Here is a 22,345-nt window from a genome sequence, read left to right as displayed (position 1 = left end):
AACCCGGAATTACACTAAATGTAAACAGGGGGTGAAAAAATGGCGTTCGGCCACAGACGGCATTAAAACACTTCTTTGTTGAAAGATATTACATTAAACTACTACCCCGTAGAAGTAGTTAACATTTGGGGCTTTGAGGTAAGCACCTTTATTTTCAATTTGTACACGTTTGGATTACTTTGCGGGGCATAGTGCAGAAAGTCCACGTCTCCATGTGGCGTGAACCCTACAACTCTCGTAGATTGAAAACGTCAGAATCATAAATACGTCTACGAGGGTTGTATACTACAGCTACTCGCGACCCATAAAAAATGTTATCCGCGACCCAAAGATGGATCCCGACCCACAGGTTGAGAACCACTGCTCTCCTCTCAAACAGACCCACCTAAAAAAAAAAAATGTGCCGTGCTCCCCCCACCACGCATGCGCACTAGAGCCACATGGCTTCCTCTCTCGGTATCCAGGAGATTGTGGAAGATGCGCTTGTCTTGAAAGCGGCCCGGCGGCACGGATCACATGCATGAGATCAGATCTGTATCCATTCTAACCACCACACCACTGCCTTTTGTCTCTATAGCTTGGATGATTGCCAAATCCACGTTTAATGTGGAAGTGTGTAAAGTGTGTGTAGTGACTGGATTATAACGGTTTCATAACGGTTCCTGAGAGAAAGACGCTGGGGATCATCACACATTGCACCGGATGTCATTACACGCGATTAAATATCGAGGAGGTAATGTATAGATACTGGCTTTGTTCCCTCATCCTATACTTCTTACATCAGGGGTATTCAACGTTTTCAGGCCAAGGACCCCCTAGCTGAGAGAGAGATAAAGCAGGGACCCCCCTACTCTATATTGTATAAAATTGTGTTTCAGATTAATGATTTTTTTTTACTTGGTCTGCTCTTTTTTCCCTCAACACCTATACCTCTTTGCCAAAAATAGCCGATCTACAAGCTCACAAAGCCTCGCAGCGCGAGGCGTTGTGAGCTTGTAGATCTGCTATTTTTGGCTAAAGTTCTCCTCAGAAAAGGGATGCTAGGGTTCAAGTGGTTAAGGTAAAAAAAAAAAATCATATCACACAAAGATTTGGCGGACCCCCTGTAGTAGCTCTGAGGACCCCCTAGGGGTCCCGGACCCCCTGTTGAAGACCCCTGCATTACATTACATTCCTTTCACACACTTTGCAGAAAAATGGTAAATGTATTGTCTTGATCGGGCTGACTGAACTTCCACCCACTGTAACCTGCAGGCTAGAATGCACATTCAGTCACTTGGTATAATAGAATAACGGTCTAACGGTTGGAAAACCGTTAGTCCGTTAATAGGTGGCTGTGTAGCCCGATCCGCAGTTTCATTATAGTTGCATTGGGGAAAAGAAGACATTTTTTTGCCATACAGTTCTTACACTGTGTGACTGTCTGCTGTTCCACACTGGGCTCTGCATTCTTTAATTCATGTCAGGAGATCTCATCATGATCGTGATCCGTTCTGTGAATCACGACCCAAGAATGTGTGGTCAGTCAGTGGTCACTGATGATGCTGGGCTGGCCCATGAATGAACGCTCAAGTGAAAATATATGGAAACTAAATGTTATCTCTGTTCATTTGTATAAGTCTGCTTTAGACTAAAGCACTGAACGTGCAGATTAATCTGAGCACATGTACACCATTAATAATAACTAAAGCCATTGTTACGATTAAGTTATTATTAGGGGTCTTCATGTGCCAAGATTAATCTGCACTTTCAGTGAGTGAGCTTATTATAGTGCAATATCTATCATTCCCTTTATTGCAAAGCAGGGTTTTTTCTTTTTAAATCCCAGATTTGACATGTAAAATGTAGCCTTTAATTTCATCAAACTAGCTCCTTATCACTTATCTAAGAAATGTGGGTGGAACTGTACTTACTTACTTACTTACTTACTTACTGACTTATTATACGAATTAATGATGCTATTGTAATTCTGGGGCTAAAAATAAAACCATATAATTTAATTAATTCATTAGTTTATTGCGGTCATCTGACTTGTGACCGGACTGAGCTTGTAGATCGGCTATTTTCGGCACAACGTTCGGCACGCAACAACCATCGCGTGATGAAAATAGGCGCACCGGTAACAGCCGACGTACAAGCTTGCGACACATCACGGATGTGACACGTCGTGAGCTTGTAGATCGGCTATTTCGGGGCACGTGACACACATCGTACGACGGGGCGTAGCCTATAGGCCTAATAAATCTGGGCTTAAATCCAGGGCCCGTATAGGCTGCTTGGCATGGGTTCAGATGGGCTTCCCCACAGAGGAGGTCCGGTAGCTCGCTGCTGTGTGCACTTCCACCTATAAGCTCGTAGATCAATTGGATTTAAGCCTCTTGACCGGGGTCCGCGCTGAAACCTGCTGACACATGCGCCCCGGCTCTTTGTGTGCCGCGTACCCCCGTTGCCACCGGCGACGGCCTCCCACCCCCCCTCCCCCCGTGTGTGTGTGTGTGCACGGATGTGTGACCCGGCACACTCCACTCCAAACAAGCGCTAAAACCCCTGTTGTCCCTGAGTGGGGGGCTGTTATTTCAGCGTCCCCAAAACACCCCACAGACAACTCTTTCACACCCCAGGGGTCATCAGTTTGTACATGTACGTACACGGACAAAATGTGGATACAGCCAGTATACAGAGAATAGACTTGGACCATGCCATATTGAGGCCTGCATACAGACAGTATACAGAGAATAGTCTTGGACCATGCCATACTGAGGCCTGCATACAGACAGTATACAGAGAATAGTCTTGGACCATGCCATACTGAGGCCTGCATACAGACAGTATACAGAGAATAGTCTTGGCCCATGCCATATTGAGGCCTGTATACAGCCAGTACAGAGAATAGTCACCGGTTTCGGATGCTGTCAATGCACTGAATGGGACATTATCACGTTTAATCAGACTATTGATTGGTCTAAGTTGGTGAGATACTGACGAGCTAAAGCGAGCGAGTTGCCGTGCCGAATGTTGCGAAGTTCGCTTGAGCAGACTCAGCGCCGTCCGAGTTATGTACCGATGGAGTTATGTACCGATGGAGTTATGTACCGACGGAGTTATGTACCGACGGAGTTATGTACCGACGGAGTTATGTACCAACAGAGTTATGTACCGATAGGCACAGAATGGTAAATCATGTTTTGGGGTGAGCGTCTGCCACAACTTTCATCAATCCATAGAATAACTACAAAACACCTACTGAGCCCCGTCGGTATAGGTCAGTATCTCACCAATTAGACCAATCAATAGTATGGTTAAACGTGATAATGTCCCACTCAGTGCATTGACAGCATCCGAAGCCATTGGAAAGTCTTGGACCATGGCTTATTGAGGCGTGTATACAGACAGTATACAGTAAATAGTCTTGGACCATGCCTTATTGACGCCTGTATACAGTGAATAGACGTGGACCATGCTGCATTGAGGCCTGTATACAGACAGTATACAGAGAATAGTCTTGGACCATGCCTTATTGAGGCCTGTATACAGACAGTATACAGAAAATAGTCTTGGACCATATGCCTGCATATGGCCAGTATGTGTGGCTGACTTGTGAGTCGCTATATTTTCTTCACAATAGCTAGGATACTGATTTAATGAATGCCAGAATTACTATCGTTTTAAAATGCGTATAGTATAGTCAGTGCCGTAGACACCATGGCAAATCAGGAGTCCACTAGTATACAGTTAGGGCTAGGTCTATGTGTCTCTGGGAATATTATCCGCAGAGCCTAGTCGCTCCATGTGTCAGAGCCTCTCTTCTCCCCCAGTCCCGGCAGAGTAGTTCCGGACAAGCGGATTGGGTGGCACTGTCTTGCCCTAAGAGGACTGACCGTGGGTATAGCTACCTGGGACGTAAGTGGGGGCTTGATCAACCCCGGCTGGGTCACCTGGGCTAGGGTGTATGAGACCCGAAACACCTGTTGACCCCAGGCTACTGTACATGAGCTTGTAGATCTGCTATTTTTGGAAGGCCATGAAAATGTGTGCTAATCTTTGAATATTTTGGACTCAAATCTTTGCTTCTGGGAGGTCCCTGGCTCAAAATATTTTTGAGACGGTGGGGGTCAGCGGCCAAATACATATCATTTTGGGGGCCTTGACATGAAAAAGTTTGAGAACCACTGTTATAGAGTAGGCTACCAAAGTCTGCGCTCTATAGGCTCTATGCACAGCAGCCATATTATCACTTCCTTCACAGGTGTTACCAATGATACTAATGAAGGCTCTGTTCCATTTAGTGTAGCACAGTGGTTCTCCGATTTATCAATTTCCACAACTCCTATAACTCTGAGAGTGTACAAATGGAACCAAATGGACCCTTACGGGTCCATTTGGTTCCATTTGTACACTCTCAGAGTTACACACCCGTAAAGGGCCATTTGGGAGTGTTTCCAGTGAGCCAACATGCACAATATATCAGCACCCTGACTCCACAGAGCCTTCATTAGTATCATTGGTAACACCTGTGAATGTCTTACAATATGGCTGCTGTGCATAGAGCCTATTGACCCACTAATTTTGCATGTGTGTGTCAAAAACTAAACATCTCCATCATCACAAGCCGGCATGGTGATCAGCCACCGGCTTCGAATGCTATCAATGCATTGAATGGGAGATTATCACGTTTTATCAGACCATTGAATGGGCGAAGTAGGCGAGCTACCGTCTACCCCGCGATTTGTCAGACCATTCATTGGGCGTAATCAGGAGCTACTGACCTACCGACGGAGGCGGAGCAGTCCCCACAACAATATTTACGATTCTGTCCATATCGGTACATAACTCGAACGGCGCTGAGTAGGCACAGGCGAGGGTCGCACCGCTCCGGACGGCAACTCAGTCGCCTTAGCTCCTTCGGTGGCCCGTCGCGGGGCTCCACCTCGCCTGAGACTGCGCGCCTCCGTCATGGTCCGAAACCGAAACAACCAAAACCAAAACCGAAACTAAACTATTTAAGTCATCTCCGTCGGTAGGTCAGTAGCTCCTGATTACGCCCACTGAATGGTCTGATAAATCGCGGGGTAGACGGTAGGTCGCCTACTTCGCCCATTCAATGGTCTGATAGAACGTGATAATCTCCCATTCTATGCATTGATAGCATCCGAATCAGGTGGATCAGCCGTGTTTACACCACGTGGAAAAAGGTTTAATAATCCATTGAAACCATAGAGCTCCATGCGGCCCGATGCAAGGCGGCTCCGCTGTCTCTCTGGCTAAAGTCTTAATTAGCCTACTGAGCGGTTAATTATTCAGGGGCTAACTGATCTGACGCCACGGGATGAATAATAGATTTACAAGGCTATCGAGTGCAACTTTTAATTTCAGCTCCAGGTTTGGCCTTGCAGCTTCTCTCTCTCTCTCTCTCTCTCTCTCTCTCTCTCTCTCTCTCTCTCTCTCTCTCTCTCTCTCTCATTCTACACACCTAGACACACACACACACACACACACACACACACACACCCACACCCACACCCGCGCACACACACACACACACACACACACACACACACACACACACACACACACACACACACACACACACACACACACACACACACACACACACACACACACACACACACACACACACACGCACGTGCATCATCAGCACTCTAGTCTCTAATTGTGGGCCATACACTACACATGTTACAGCGTCCTTGTACTCGAAGAAGTATTTCAAAGATTACAGGCCAGTTTAAGGAGGGAAACACAAATGGGAGTCACATGTGTGCAAAAAAAAGGCAAAATGCTGAGGTTGGACCCGTTGCCTGGCAACGCCCTCCTCCTGATTAGAACGGCCTGATTAGAATGTCAGACGGTCAATTAATAGCTCGTGAGTTTCACTTGATCCCCCCATGGCGTCCATGACCGCAAGAAAGAAGTGTGTGTGTGTGAGAGAGGTACTGATTTATACCATAAGTCTACCAGTTGATCATATAGAAGTGCACCAGTGAGCATGGATTCGAGTTCTCAGTCGCCACGATTGATTTCAGTCATTTGAATTCCATACAAGCCAGCACGTCTTCTTAGAAAGCATGTCGCGCACCAACAATAGCAGATCTACAAGCTCACAAGAGCTTGTGAGCTTGTAAATCGGGGATTTTTGGCTATTATTTATTTTAAGGTTACAAAGTATTTGAGGTGGTCAAACTATCAATAGAATACATTGTTCAGAAACATCTTCCATGAAACATGAATGGTCTCAGAAATGTCACAAAAGCAAAGGTTAAAGGGATACCCCCAAAAATACTTTTTTTTCAATCGATATTATTTATGTATATGTTTTTGTTTTTGTCGCATTCCTAAGTCAATAATTTGATGACCAGCGGACCAGTAGGCAGTGTCTCCGGTAGGAGACACAAAGGAGACTCTTTGTGTCTCCTACCGGAACTGCTGCCGGTCATCAAATAAAAAAGCTCTTAGGAATGCGACAAAAACTAGAAAATATCCATGAATTCAAGTCTCCATGGGGTGACTACATAGGCGGCGGGTAATGAAGGCTAGGGTAGGCTAAGCCTTCCCAAATGTTATGCTGGGAAATTCTGGGATTTGTGCAAATTATATATAACTAGACCATACCCGGTCGACGCATCCGTGGGTGGATATGCGCACATGATCTGGCAACTCGGGAGGCAGTTCGTCCCATAGCTCGCGGGGCCATCCCACAGCTGGGCAGCCCTGTAACCATGGCGACATTGTTTCACACATAAACGCTAATAAGAGGCTGAGATTTGATGAAATTGAAAAACGGGCTTCACAGTTAAGTTCAGATGGTAATGGTCAATGGCTGTGTGCAAAATCAGAGCAATTGGTCCAGCCACTGAGGAGAACCGGGTAGCTTCACCTACCACTACATACAGACAGACAGAGGTTACTAGAATTATAGTAGGATATGTCGCAGCATTATTAAGTAATTTTTTGGATAATAAATCAGTAAAATCAGGCAAAAATAAGAATTAAATAACAAAACCTTAACTAACCCTTACCCTAACCCTAACCCTAAAACCGAAATAAAGTAACCAAAAACTGAAAGAGAAACTAACAAAATCCGCCCAGAAATAGTGCACACGTGCACTATTTCCCCCCCCCCCAGCCTCAAGCCAGATCTCCTAGCCTTCCCAATTGTCAGTCTCACCCGCCGCCTATTTGTGACTAATCGATAGGGAAAAGAAGTCATTTTGGGGGTGAACTATCCCTTTAAAGCCTCAATCTGTGATTTCTTCAACTGGTTGGCTATAATATGTAGAACAGCAGCAACAATACCTAAATATCATTAAACTTTCAGTCATGAGATTTTATTTTTGCTTTATTCCACGAGTGAGTTTGTGTCATGTGACAACAGTTGTATCTGTCTAGTATGAGCAGCCACACGAGGATCATGCCTGGTGTATGGTTAGCGTTCATCAATTACAACTTACAATTTAGGCATTTTATCAGACGCTCTTACAAGTGCGAGATGGGAGCAGTGATTGAAGAAGTACTCACATGTTTTACATGTTCTTTTATATATCGGGGCTGAAGTGGTTAGTGTGTTTTGTAATAATAATCAAAATCTATAGTTACTAGTAACTAAAGCTTTCATATAATTGTAGTGGAGTAAAAGTGTAATATTTTCCTCTGAGATGTAGCGGAGCTGAAGTAAAAGTATTGACAATTGTAAATACTGAAAGAAGTAAAAATACCTCAAAACCCTTAGTTACTTTACTGGATGCGAGTAAGCAGAGTAAGCATGAACTCTGCGTCAACAAACAACAAGGTTAATAGTCACATAAGTAGAGTGTAGAGAGAACAATGTAGTGATTCAAGGAAACTTGGGTGCCAGGTAAACAATGAACCTAGCATCAAGCATCTTATCACTGTTTATTTCCTGTAATTGTGCGGTAATAATAATAATAATTTGGTCCCCCACTCATTTGGGGGTAGTTTTTGTTACTCTATATTTGCACAAACGTGAAATGTTGTCCTCTGCATTTGTCCAGCCGGTATTAGGAGCAGACTATTAACACAGCGCTCGGGGAGCAGTCATGGGGTTAAGTGTCTTCCTCAGGGACGCTTAAATCACATAGACCCAGGCGGGGACACAAACCGGTGACCTTCATGTTTTCCCTGGCGGTCTCTAGTCTGTACCCACTCTGCTACGACCGCCCCTCACTGGAGTCTTTCCCATTTTCAATACTTTTACTTCTACTCCACTACATCTCAGAGGCAAATATTGTACTTTTACTCCACTACAATTATTTGAAAACTTTATTTACAAGTTACTTTGCAGATATAAATCTATAAAACGCACATTAACCACTTTAGCCCTATTTTACACATAGGCTATTTGAAAATAGCCGATCTACAAGCTTGTAGATCGGCTATTTTCAAACATTTTAGTACTTTTACTTTTGGTACTTTAAGTATATGTTGATGCCAATACTTTTTCCAATACCTTTTTCTACATTGTGGTATTGATACTTTTACTTAAAGACGGGGTGCCGTGATTTTCAGTGATTCCCCCCCTAAAACATAATCATCAGGTATTATGGTTAATAATAGGAGAAAGATTTTTTTCAAAAAAGTGTACAGAAATTGTTAAAATTATGTTTTTATGTGGACACGCCTCCAGTTCATTAAGTATACCTGGTTCTCACCTTAGCACCTCCTCCACCACCTTAGCACCACCCACCTGTCCTAGTCCCTCCTCCTCCTCATGCCCACACCTGTTGTGTTATGATAATGGGGGGGAGGGTATGTTTTTACTATGTCACTAAAGCGCTGTTTCTCTATTGGCACGTTTGACCCTCAAGGTTTCAGCCTCCAGGAAGAAACTCCAAATAGTCAGAGAAGACATAAAACACCATAAAACCAAAAAAAGTGCAAAAACATGGCACCAGCTCTTTAAGTAAAACATTTCAGTCCTTTTTCCACCACTGAATTTCAATTTCCTGACCGCACCAAGTTGCCTCCTCCTCCTGTACCATCAGAGCCTCCATCTTTATCTCCTGTAATGATCTTACAGTAATGTGACTGGCCACAGGGATCAATGGGTTAGGCGGAGGAGGTGCATTAATGCGCTGAAGGTCAGTGACATGCGATAGGCCAGCTCACAGACTGGTCATGTGACGCTGCTGTACCTGAACAACGCTGCTGTCTGTCTGTCCGTGGCGTTCAGGATGTAATCATCCAAACCATCACGCTGGCATGTGGCGTTCTGCGACGGCGGGGGGTAAAGGATCTCGCTCTGGCGACAAGAACATGTTGATGGGCTAATGAGCATATAGTGTGTACACACACACCACACACACACACACACACACACACACACACACACTCATAATTGCTGCAATAGGCCAGTGGTGGAAAAAGTACTCAATTGCTTTACTTAAGTAAAAGTATCAATACTGCAATGTAGAAATACTCTGTTACAAGTAAAAGTCCGGAATTCAAAATTGACTTGAGTAAAATACAAAAGTATTGGCATAAAATGTACTTAAAGTAAAAGTAAAAGTAGTCATTATGCAGAATGTCCCATTTAAATGTATAACAATCTTTTGAATAGCAGATCTACAAGCTCACTGTGTGTGTGTGTGTGTGTGTGTGTGTGTGTGTGTGTGTGTGTGTGTGTGTGTGTGTGTGTGTGTGTGTGTGTGTGTGTGTGCGTGTGTGCGTGCGTGCGTGCGTGTGTGCGTGCGTGCGTGGATGTGCGTGTGTGTGTGTAACCTTGCTGTAGATACAGTAATGGTTCAGGCCCACTACAGAGAGAAGCCACAGAGAATGATTATATACTGTACTGTAGCTGCTCCATGGTATACAGTTATACAGACTGCTGTGGTCTGTGTAATTTAAAACATCTGGGAGGTCTTTCCTTTTGGTTTGATGTGAACTCTCTCTGTCTCTCTCTCTCTCTCTCTCTCTCTCTCTAACAGTATAATCGCGGACCAAGCACAGAGCCATGGAGGTCGTGTCTCACTTTGTGAATGACACTGTAGAATTCTACACATGGAGCCTTACAATAGCAGGTAAGCAACGAACCTAAGCACATTAACCCTGGCATCCCTGTTCTTGAGCATTTAAAAAAAAAGAAGAGGCTTTTGTATAGCCTTGACACTTCATTCCAGAAGTGCTCCGTGCACAGAGCGTAATGGTGACCAAATGGACCATGATTTACAACGCTAAATGATTTAAAAAAAAAAGAAGAGGCTTTTGTATAGCCTTGACACTTCATTCCAGAAGTGCTCTGTGCACAGAGCATAATGGTGACCAAATGGACCCGTGATTTACAACGCTAAATGATTTAAATGAACACTGTTGTGACTGTGCGATGATGTGTGCTACTGTGACACTGGTCTGCACTCTGCACAGTCAACCCCAACCAGGTGTTCATCTAGCATTCTGCATAAACAGAATGACTGTGCTTGTCATGAACACACTATAGTTTTTAGAGATGCAACAGTTAATCTAACTAATCGATTTAATCTATTGTAAAAAATAATGGATAATATACCAAAATACCACAAAATAGCCCATCTACAAGGTCACAACGCATCTTGCAGATCGTCTATTTTCGGTATGGTAATTATGTGTATAGTAACTTTAAAATAGGGCTTAACCACCCCAGCGTCCATATTTTGGGGGAACATTAGCCAAAAATGGCAGATCTACAAGCTCACAATGTGTTGCAAACGCGACGCATTGTGAGCTTGTAGATCTGCTATTTTCCGTAGAGATTTCGTGGAGAGGGAAAAAGTGGTCATAGTTGTAACTCCAGTTCTCCAAGACTACAGGGAATTAAGTGCTTAAAAAAGAAAAAAACATATATTTCTCCAAAAAAGTCACTTGTAGATCGTGCAGAGGTGGATGTCAGGAGGAACATCAGTGTATGAGCAGCAGTAGAGCTGTGCACTGAGATGTCATTGTAAGTCACTATGGACAGATAATTGACAGCATATGACCCATCTGATATAACCTCATATGACCCACCGGGTAGAACTATATCACATGAAAGCATTTTCCTGGCTGCGTGCGTGTGTGCGTGCGTGCACGCGTGCACGCGTGCACAATCTATCACTACAATTACTGTCTGTCTGTCTGCCTGCATGCCCTTGTCTGTCTGGCTGTGTGTGTGTGTGTGTGTGTGTGTGTGTGTGTGTGTGTGTGTGTGTGTGTGTGTGTGTGTGTGTGTGTGTGTGTGTGTGTGTGTGTGTGTGTGTGTGTGTGTGTGTGTGTGTGTGTGCGCGTGTGTGTGTGCGTGCCTGCATGCCCATGTCTGTCTGTCTGCTTCTGTCTGCTTCTTCTGTGTGTGCGTGCGTGCGTGCTTCTGTCTTCTGTGTGTGTGTGTGTGTGTGTGCGTGCGTGCGTGTGTGCGTCTGCGTCTCTGTGTGTGTGTGTGTCATTCTGTTTGTCTGACACATCACGGTTCATCTTTCAGACAAGCGGGTGGAGAAATGGCCGATGATGTCATCTCCCCTCCCGACGCTGGCCATCAGCTGCCTGTACCTGCTCTTCCTGTGGGCGGGGCCTAGATATATGCAGGACCGACAGCCCTTCACGCTCAGGAAGCCTCTCATAGTGTACAACTTCAGCATGGTGGTCCTCAACTTCTACATCGCCAAAGAGGTAGGAGTCACAGCGGATTTAACCTCGTAGATTCTAGGGTGTTTCGAATCCACCGTGGTGCATCCGGCTTTATCGAGTGTCTCTATACGAACACAATAGTCTCTATGCACAGCAGCCATATTATCACTTCCTTCCCAGGTGTTACCAATGATACTAATGAAGGCTCTGTTCCATTTAGTGTAGCACAGTGGTTTCCACGACCCCCATAACTCGGAGAGTGTACAAATGGAACCATTTGTACACTCTCAGAGTTACACACCTGTAAGGGGCTATTTGGAAGCCCATGAGGGTCCCTGCCTGGACCCCAACTGTAGACCCACTACAGTGGGCCAACATGCACAATATCAGCACCCTGACTCTGTTTGACCAGAATGGATCAGAGCCTTCATTAGTATCATTGGTAACACCTGTGAATGTCTTCACAATATGGCTGCTGTGAATAGAGCCTATTGGCCCGTGTTCAGAGGAGGGAAGCCGGACAGGGAGGGTGTCATTTGTCATTAAGTACGTAATCCTATGGGCTGGGGACCTGTGGCACCTGTGTTGGGGAGGAGAGTCGGACGAAAACCCTTATGTCCTCCCGGTGTGGGCTCCTCACTGGCGGGGGGCCAGTAGGATACTACTGCACTGCAGTGACAACACACACAAATGTGTGTGGGGAGTTATTAATTGCCATAATGACCTAATTGGGGAGAAAAGGGGGTCAAAATCCCCCAAAAAAGGTGTCACAGTAGACTCAACCTCGTGAGGGCGTATAGATGAATTTAAAGAAGTAGGAGTCACATGAAACAACCTCGTGAGATGGTTTAAAGAGGTAGGAGTCACAGTAAACTACTTAAACCTCGTATAGATTACATTACATTACAGTCATTTAGCAGACGCTTTTATCCAAAGCGACTTACAATAAGTGCATTCAACGTAGGTAGGCAAGGAAACTACTAATCACCAGACGTTTTAAGTGCATTCTCTTCTAAAGCAAGCAACTAACATACCTAGCGCTACGGTAAAAGTGCAATATATCAGCTACCTACTTTCATAAACAGATGAGACAAATAGGAAAATCGAATGAGCAAGAGCTAAAACAAATGAGTGTATCGAATAAACAAGATCCAATAAGACAAGAGCTCGTACAACTAATTGACAACAAGTAAGCAAGGCAAAGAGGAAGGGTATAGTGTTTCCTAGATGTTCTGAGGAGGTGGGAGTCACTGTAGACAACCTTTTGAGAACATATAGTTGGTTTTAAAGAGGTAGGAGTCACAGTAGACAACCTCGTGAGAACATATACAGTAGATGGTTTTAAAGAGGTAGGAGTCACAGTAGACAACCTCGTGAGAACATATAGATGGTTTTAAAGAGGTAGGAGTCACAGTAGACAACCTCGTGAGAACATACATATACGTAGATGGCTTCATGCTGTGTAAACAATCACACAGCTGCTCTGAACGTTTGCGTCTTTGTGAGCAACCGGTTTGTACAGAAACAGTTGCCCGTGGAAACGAGACATGAACTATCAGAGCCTATGAAAAATGTCCATACTGGCCTGGTTGTTCAGCCAGTTAATGCAGTGTAAACAGTTGACTCGGTGTTGACGAGGATGTTCACATGTCTCCAACACCTATAGTCTGTTGAAATCTCTTAATTGTATAAACTAGATTTGAACTAGAATTATTTTTTTTAATGAGCAGCATGCCTTTTGTATTGTTACTACCCGTTTTACAATTCACAATTTAGGCATTTAGCAGACCCTCTTATCGTGAGCGACTTTATTTCAGAGTTTAACACTCTATACTACTTTACATACTTTTTCTGATGTTTTTTTATTCCCCTCCCTCCCTAAACGAGTCCTGATCAAGCCAACACTTGATGACAGGCGTGTGTTCTGTGTCACACAATATCCATTTAGTACAGCTTTACGTGATCTGTGAAAGAATCCATTGCAGCAGCAGCTAATGCACTTCAAATGCAGCATCAGTGACTGATAATCAAACAACTCGTGGTTTTGTTTTGAAACAGATCACAGGTTAAAAGGTAACAGTGCTTCAACTCGACAGTCTCTCTCATCACAGACATGAATAATACCGGAACGGAATGTAGACACTTTTGGGAATAGCTTGTTGGGCCTTGTCTTAGGCAATCCAAAGTGCTTCACAGAATACAAACAATTCACTGTTAAAATGTGCAACAGTACAGGCCAAAAGATAAGAGCATAGCAGATATTTCCTCCTTTTGATACAACAAATATTTGTGATGAAAGCTATTAAACGCTCAACTGTAATGTTGGGGGGGGGGGGGGGGGGGGGGGTGGGGGGTAGGCTATACTATTTACAATTTAGGCATTTAGCAGTCACTCTCATGCAGAGCAACTTACAGGTGTTAGATCATAGAAAGCAGAGTAAGCATGAACATTAGTCAACACACATTGTGTAAATAAAGAGAACAATGTAGCGCTTCAAAGAAACTATAGGATACTAGGTAAACAATGAACCTAGCATATGCTACCTAAATAACATTCTTAGCATTTCATGAAAAACAAATGTAAAAGAATAAAGACATGAAAACAAGTGTCCAAGATATGACTACATAATAAAAAAAAAGTGACAAGAAGGTGTACAAGGAGAGAGGAGTGCTATTAGGGGTGAAGAAACTTTGAATGTTTATCTGTGGTTGTTTTTCTCTCCTCAGCTTCTCCTGGGTTCCAGAGCAGCACGATACAACTACTTATGTCAACCTGTCAACTACTCCAACGATGTTAATGAAGTTAGGGTAAGACGTACCTCTGACTCACACACAGACACACACACGCACATGCACGCACGCACGCACGCACACACACACACACACACACACACACACACACACACACACACACACACACACACACACACACACACACACACACACACTAGTGGTGGGGAAAAAAGTTCTTTACAGTGAACAAAACAATTTCGTTCACGGCAATGATTCGTTCAAATGATTCGTTCAAGTTCTCATTCAGTAGCACTATTTTCTAGTGAAAAACGCCATCGTGGGAGCATTATTATTACGTCGCGCAACAGCAGTAGCAACACTGTGTGGGGAGGAGTTAAGTGGCTTAACACAACTACATTAAGGAATATTGGCCAGAAAAATTGGCTACCGTAAATAAAACAGAATGCATCAGGAGGCTCAAACACCACTAACGCTATTAATAAGCACAATAGCTTTAGTCGTGAAATGTACATTTCACTATACAGCAACATCTCATTTCTTTTGCATTTCTCTGTTGCTGAGATACTGTATGGAAGATTCTGTCATTTTGACCTCGTCTTTGATAGAGACCATTGACCATTGTTTGACCTTTGATAGTAAATCACACCTTGGGGGGCAGCCTGCTGATCCTACTACTTGATGGTATTACTAGAGGATAAGGGGGATATACCAGCATGGCATGGCTAAGATATCTGCACTGTGTGTGTGTGTGTGTGTGTGTGTGTGTGTGTGTGTGTGTGTGTGTGTGTGTGTGTGTGTGTGTGTGTGTGTGTGTGTGTGTGTGTGTGTGTGTGTGTATGAATTCAAGTCACGATGGGGTGACGATTAGTCACCCCATCGTGACTTGAATTCATGGATATTTTAGATAGATAAAAAGTCATTTTGGGGGTGAACTATCCCTTTAACAAACAGAAAACATCACAGAACTTGTATTGGGTTGTGGAAAGTTTCAGGTGATGGAAGGTTCTGGGTTACCCTTTGTAGAGCCGTCAGTCCTGTCCCAGAGCAGTTCCTGTGAAAGTATCAGGTGTGTACTATAGGGCTGACCCATAGACGGCCTGCCAGCCAATGCGTTGTTGTTCGGGTTAGGTTAGGGTCAATTAGGTTTTAGTACCGGTCAACAAATGATCTAGGGTTTAAGTGGTTAGAGAGGAAGACCATTTCCTGTATCTCGATAAGCTATGATGACCATGACTGTTCTTGCTGTTTGAACTTGTGTGTATGGTATGTTTGAGTGTGTGTTTATGGATGCAGCAAGCTGTCCACATAAACATTACATATAGAAGAACTACAGTACATGCCTACAGCATATGTACATATGGTCCATATCACTGCTGATACTCAGGACATACATATCTGTAAGCCCATTTCCCTGGTGATAGATTGCACATGATATTTATGCCTATATTCATATCTGCAGATGGTTCATATCATACCCTATGCTAACCTGGTCAGTTCAAGCCCTAAGAATGTCGAATGATAACCCTTTAAAAAGCCTATCAACAGAACCTTGCAAATTCACACGTTTGAGCGTGATGTGCATGAGATAGAAGCGTTAACCAAACCTTCTCGCTGCAGCATGTTTTTAAGCGAGCTCCTTTAAGAGAGCTCCTAAGAACGGAGATGACCTCAAACCGGACTTCACACCCACATTGTATCTCAGAAACACAGAGAATCTGCTGCTGTGCGTAAAGGAGAGGGAAACAAAACAAACTAGCCTTATTTAGGCATAAAAAGGTAAATTTCTCATATGAAGGCCATTTGGGCAGAAGCTTGAGCACTGTTTGGCGTGTGTGTGTGTGTGTGTGTGTGTGTGTGTGTGTGTGTGTGTGTGTGTGTGTGTGTGTGTGTGTGTGTGTGTGTGTGTGTGTGTGTGTGTGCTCGCGCGCGCGCGCGCGTGTGTGTGTGTGTGTGTGTGTGTGTGTGTGTGTTTGTGTGTGTGTGTGTGTGTGCATGATGTGGGAATCACTCAGCTCTGCCAGCTCACACTCACACAGCCCAGTAATACTGCCTCATTCACCATTGTAACAGAACTTTGACACGCCACACAACGCAATGTTGGTGTGTGGTTGTGTTCCTTCGTGTTTCCTAAAGTTCAATTTTAGTTATCTAGAAATCATGTAGTTATTTTGATATACAGTAGTCAATAAAGGAGAATATAAACGTAGTCCTATTATTTACCCTATTAAACCTATGCTTATTATGTCTATCTACTGATGGTTATGCAACTTGCAAACCTGACCAGCCGAAGTCAGGTCTTTTACATTGTCGTCCTTTTTTAGTTCCCTATAGTGTACTTATAAACAAACATACATGCTGACTGCTGAATGCTGACAAAGTCTCCGACCAATATTGTTATCTGTCTAATACACTTAAATCTTAAACCCAACAAGCACTTATCACTACATTTTGAACACCATAAACGTCCCCGTACCCATACAGCAGTGTTGAGGCAAATGTATGTATGTATGTATCATCGCTCGTTGAAAATACCAGATCTTCAACCATATACCAACTCTAACTTGGTCTCTCCGGTGCTCGTGTCCTTGTTGTCCTCCTCCAGATAGCCTCAGCTCTGTGGTGGTACTACATCTCCAAGGGAGTGGAGTTCCTGGACACCGTCTTCTTCATCATGAGGAAGAAGTTCAACCAGGTCAGCTTCCTCCACGTCTACCACCACTGCACCATGTTCATCCTGTGGTGGATCGGGATCAAATGGGTCGCCGGCGGACAATGTGAGTGAACGCGCGCGTGTGTGTGTGTGTAGTCTTATCTACTTATGAGTAGAGTTGTTTCGTACCGATAACACTGAGTATCGGAAAAGCTGCCGATATTGCTTAAAATGCTGGTATAGGTATCAGCGAGTATGCCAGTCTATGCCGATCCGATACCACGTCATTTATCACATTATTTCATTTACAGTCATATTTTGAATGCTTCAGTTAACTCTCTCAGTGCCAAGCCCAGAGTTATCCCGAGTTTTTTCTGAATGCCCTCAGTGCCAGAACGAGAAATCCTGAGTTTTTAGTTAATGTTGTTTTATAGACCGTCACGGTCTGATCTTCAATCCGAAGGGAGCAGTAAAACTGTAGCACAAACGGATACGGAAATAATGGATTTCGGAAATAATCGTTCCTGTCGACTCCATGTTTGTAGTTTTTTTCTTTCGCCTGTATCTCTGTTCTTTTTTTTGTTGTCCATTTTTCCGAGGAGACGCGTGTTTCCAATGGCCTGTGAAGGGGACACTAGCTCCGGATGCAATGTTTTGCTTCCGGAGCAATAGTGAGAGACTCCTGCTCCGGAAACACACAGTGAATCGATCGATAAATATGGACCTAAACTTTTATGACAACTTTAAAACTACCAAAAACACGAAAATCGCTCGAAAATCGCTCGAAAATCGCTCGAAAATCACTCAAAAATCGCTCGAAATCACTCGAAAATTGCTTGGCACTGGGTGAGTACATTATAAAAATACTCTGTTAGTTAAAGAGTTATTGACTGTTTTATACTCTTACTGTACTATTTAGTATTTACATTATTATTTGACTAACTTGTAGCTGCACTTTAACAATTTATTAATGGAATTTTTAATTTATTCCTAGATCAGTGGTTCTAAAATGGAACCACAAAAAGGACCCCCTCTGAGAGTGTACAAATGGAACCAAATGGACTCTTACGGGTCCATTTGGTTCCACTCTCAGAGTTACAGACCTCTAAGGGTCCATTTGGAACCCCCTCAAGGAACCCACTTTGAGAACCACTGCCCTAGATTTCTTTTTAAGTTAAAGGGATAGTTCACCCCCCCAAAAAACGTTTTTTCTATAGATTAGTCATCCATGAATTCAAGTCTCCATGGGCTGACTAATCGAGAGGAAAAAAAGTATTTTTGGGGCTGAACTACTCATTTAAACACTGGTATCGGATCGGTACTCGGTATCGACCGATACGCACGCTATGGGTATCAGTATCGGTATCAGGAAGGAATACATACAGTAGTATTCATCTCTACTTATGAGCAGTGGTGGAAAGTAACTAAGTACATTTACTCTGTCCTGAACAAATTTGAGGTATTTCTACTTTACTGGAGTAGTTTACATTTTCAGTACTTTTACTTCTACTCCACTACATCTCAGAGGCAAATATTGTACTTTTACTCCATTACAAGTATTTGAAAACTTTTGTTACCTTATAGATTTTGATTATTATAACAATATCTGCTATTTTCAAAAGATGTTTATACATTTGAAAACTTGTGAAACGGGACATCCTGCATAATGAGCACTTTCTACTGTTGGTACTTTAAGTACATTTTGATACCAATACTTTTGTACTTTTACTCAAGTAAATGTTTAATTCCGGACTTTTACTTATCGGCTAGGATTAGGATTAGGCATTTAGGGGTTGGATCCAGGGGTTACGGTTAGGGTTATTTTTAGGATTACGTTTAGGGATTTTGAGGTTAGGGGTGGAATTGGGTTAGGATATAGCGGTGATTAGGTTTAGCGTTGGTACTTTGAATGAAAAATTGGTCCTGACATCTTCAGAAGTATAGTAAGACATGACTGTGTGTGCCTATGTGTTTTTGCCTTAGGCTCTACAGGTAGCTTTTGGATAATTATGTTTGTAAATGATGAGGTTCATTAGCATGCAACTGTCACATGTATGAACCAAAGTGTCAATTGTTATCGTCTTTGTTCATGAGTTCTAACATAGCATGCCAGTAGAGATATATGAAAATTATGTCACGATTATTGTGGCAAAAACACATTATTGGGATTAACGATATTATCGCAATAATCAAAATATGCTTAAAACTTAAAATTACACTTTTGTTAACCACTCGAAATACCCAGAATCCCTATTCTGGGGGGAACGTTTGCCAAAAATAGCAGATCTACAAGCTCACACGTCGGGTGCTCTTTGCAGGTCTGTTTCTATAAAGTATAGAGGGTTTAAAGGGGAATACCACTCATTTTCAACATTGAACCATGTCATAATATACCTTAGAGCTGTTGTGTGGAAATAAGAACACAACTTCTATGTTGGCTAGAACTGGAGAATTGGTAATAACGATTATCGTCCGATCCCTACATGCCTGCCATTCATAAATTCTACCACATGCCTTGTGTTAATTCTAACCCAGACTGAACACCTCTCATGTTTGTGCAGCGTTCTTCGGTGCGGGCATCAACTCCTCCATCCATGTGCTGATGTACGGGTACTACGGCCTGGCCGCCCTGGGACCTCACATGCAGAAATATCTGTGGTGGAAGAAGTACCTCACCATCATTCAGATGGTAGGACTCTCCTTGTTGCCTTATTTATACTAAACATAATGTAACCTTCAAGCTCACAACACATCACACCGCCTTTCGTCACCGTTGTACAACAGTTTATTTCTGGCAATCATTTATCCAAGTTGTTTTGTATAAGTTCTTTACACAATTTTGCTATTGTGCACGACTTAAAGGTGTTGTAAGTGATATTCTTTCTTTTGTTTTTTGTTAGCTGTTCAATAACAGGGGTCTCTCCAGCTCTTTAGTAAACAGAAAATGCATTTTCATTTCAGGATAATAATTGTATCCAATGAAGAGAGAGAACCCAACAATGATCATTTATGAGCTTACATTTTTATAGTGTTCTAGTTCCAATAGGCTCTATGCACAGCAGCCATATTTGAAAGACATTGGGCCTCTTCTTACTTCCTGCACAGGTGTTACCAATGATACTAATGAAGGCTCTGTTCCATTCTGGTCAAACAGAGTCAGGATGCTGATATTGTTGTGCACTCACTGGAAACACTCTGCTACACCAGTGGTTCTCACATTGGGATCCAGTCAGGGACCATCATGGTTCCACGAGGGGGGTCCCAAATGACTCCTTAGGGGTCTGTAACTCTGAGAGTGTACAAATGGAACCAAATGGACCCGTAATGGTTCCATTTGTACACTCTCAGAGTTCTGGGGGTCCTTGAAATTAAAAGGTTTCAGAATACACAAAATGGAACAGAGCCTTCATTAGCATCATTGGTAACACCTGTGAAGGAAGTAAGGAAGAGGCCCAATTTTCTTGCTGTGCATATAGAGCCTATTTTGTCTGATCTTTTGTTTTTGTTTGATCACTTCCAGTTTCACTCGTTTATCCTGTATCCCATTGGTTCTCAAAGTGGGGTCCGGGGACCCCCAGGGGTACTTGAGGGGTTCCAGGGGGTCCCCAGCTAAATGACTTATAGGAACCAAATGGACCCTTATCGGTCTGTAACTCTGAGAGTGTACAAATGGAACCAAACGGACCCTAACGGGTCCGTTTGGTTCCATTTGTACACTCTCAGAGTTAAGTTAACATTGATTTTACAATATGAATTGGGGTCCCAGAGATATAAATGCCATTAAATGGGGGTCCGTAGCCCTAATGCATGTCAAATTGGGTGCCCTTGAAATTAAAATGGTTGAGAATCACTGCTAGAGAGCCGTAAAAATCTTCTCTTATGGGGGTCCCTGGCTTAACTTTTCAAATGTGGCTAATAAGTGTCAATTTGGGGGTCCTTGACATGAACAAGTTTGAGAACCACCGCTGTATCCTGTATGAGTGTTCCTTGCTTTAACCTGAACGCATCCACATGTCTTTACTGTGCCCGTGCCATTCAACAGATCCAGTTCCACGTGACCATCGGCCACACCGGCAACTCCCTGTACTCGGGCTGTCCGTTCCCCGCCTGGATGCAGTGGGCTCTGATCGGCTACGCCGTCACCTTCATCGTGCTCTTCGCCAACTTCTACTACCACGCTTACCGGACTTCCAGACCGCAACGGGACCACAAGGGAGGCAAGGCCGCCACCAACGGCGTCGCCCCGGCCACCAACGGACACAGCAAGGCGGAGGAAGTGGAGGACAGCGGCAGCAGGCAAAGGAAGGGACGGGCGAAGAGGGAATGAGGAAGGGTAGAACGGGATGAGAGGGCGCCTCTCTCTACAAACGACAGGACATGTTGTGATAATAACCCATTAGGACCGGGAACGCATCCGTGTCATTTTAAGATTTCTTTGGGCTATTTTTTGAAAAATCGTGAACATTTGAGCGAATCCTTGAATATATATATATATATATACATTTTTTTTACTCAAATCTTTTCTTCTGGGGGTCCCTGGAACAACATATTTTGATGGTGGATCAGCGGCCAAAAACATATAATTTTGAGGATCCTTGACATGAAAAAGTGTGATTTTTCAACAAAAAAAACTGTAAAGAAAAAAACTGTAAAGATTTGCAAAAATGTTCATGATTTAAAAAAAATAGCAGATATACAAGCTCATAGCGCGGCACTCGGTGCCGCGCTATGAGCTTGTATATCTGCTATTTTTTAATAGCCAAAGAAATCTAAAAATGACATCCGACGCGTTCCCTGATTGAATGGATTAAAGGGCAGGGGTGGGTGTGTGCGACAAGGACAAAATGTCCCAAACAAGATGAGTTTCCAAACCCCTGCGGATAACGTAGGCGGATGTGAGAGCGTTGGTGCGTATGTCGGTTCGGTGTGTCTGTGGTGGGATTCGGGTTAGTGGGGGGGGAGGGGGGGTGTTGGTTGTCTTCATTCGGTTTGGTTTATTTTTTTTTTACACCAAGTAAAGCTTAAAATGCTGATCGAGTCGGTTCTGCACCTGCTCTGTCCTTTTTTGTGTTTTGGGAGGATGGCGTCAGGACCGTAAACGGGACCAAAACTATCACACTAATACCGTAGGCCGGCGCTTCGATCAGCATTGGCTACCTTCTCGACCAAAACTCGCCTCCAATCTTTTGTACACTGTATGATTCCAAGTTCGTTTTCAACCACAAGCTTATGTAGTCATTGACATGCCTATTAATTTTCTAGCTTACTAAGAAAGTTTTTTTTTAATTATTATTATTATATATTCATTCAACTACTGACCACAGAAGAACCGTA

General features: G+C 43.4%; 1 protein-coding gene across 2 annotated transcripts; it reads left to right on the top strand.

Moving 5' to 3' along the window:
- The first annotated feature begins 474 nt into the window (after nucleotides 1-474).
- Nucleotides 475-21,394, top strand: LOC311062516 (very long chain fatty acid elongase 4-like). 2 transcript variants are annotated; one of them, XM_084081612.1, is made up of 7 exons: nucleotides 475-733; nucleotides 9,960-10,052; nucleotides 11,462-11,649; nucleotides 14,335-14,415; nucleotides 16,964-17,135; nucleotides 19,573-19,700; nucleotides 21,054-21,394. In XM_084081612.1, exons 2-7 carry the CDS (start codon nucleotides 9,986-9,988, stop codon nucleotides 21,336-21,338), a joined length of 921 nt encoding a protein of 306 aa, XP_083937738.1. In that variant the 5' UTR covers nucleotides 475-733; nucleotides 9,960-9,985; the 3' UTR covers nucleotides 21,339-21,394. The 2 variants fall into 2 exon arrangements, with proteins under 2 accessions (XP_083937738.1, XP_083937739.1); XM_084081613.1 differs by lacking the exon at nucleotides 475-733 and having other exon boundaries at nucleotides 10,016-10,052; nucleotides 11,467-11,649.
- Nucleotides 21,395-22,345: the final 951 nt, after the last annotated feature.

The sequence above is a fragment of the Gymnoscopelus microlampas genome (assembly GCF_963454915.1).
Source record: "Gymnoscopelus microlampas genome assembly, chromosome: 16".
Taxonomy (NCBI): domain Eukaryota; kingdom Metazoa; phylum Chordata; class Actinopteri; order Myctophiformes; family Myctophidae; genus Gymnoscopelus; species Gymnoscopelus microlampas.
Note: the sequence above shows the minus strand (reverse complement) of the source record. Positions and strands in the feature narration are given on the sequence as shown.

Excerpts from the sequence above, each read along its gene's own strand:
- LOC311062516 (XM_084081612.1), top strand. The coding sequence starts at position 9,986 with ATGGAGGTCGTGTCTCACTTTGTGAATGACACTGTAGAATTCTACACA. Across the intron at positions 14,416-16,963 it reads ACGATGTTAATGAAGTTAGG|ATAGCCTCAGCTCTGTGGTG; the intron begins GTAAGACGTACC and ends GTCCTCCTCCAG. Across the intron at positions 19,701-21,053 it reads ACCTCACCATCATTCAGATG|ATCCAGTTCCACGTGACCAT; the intron begins GTAGGACTCTCC and ends GCCATTCAACAG.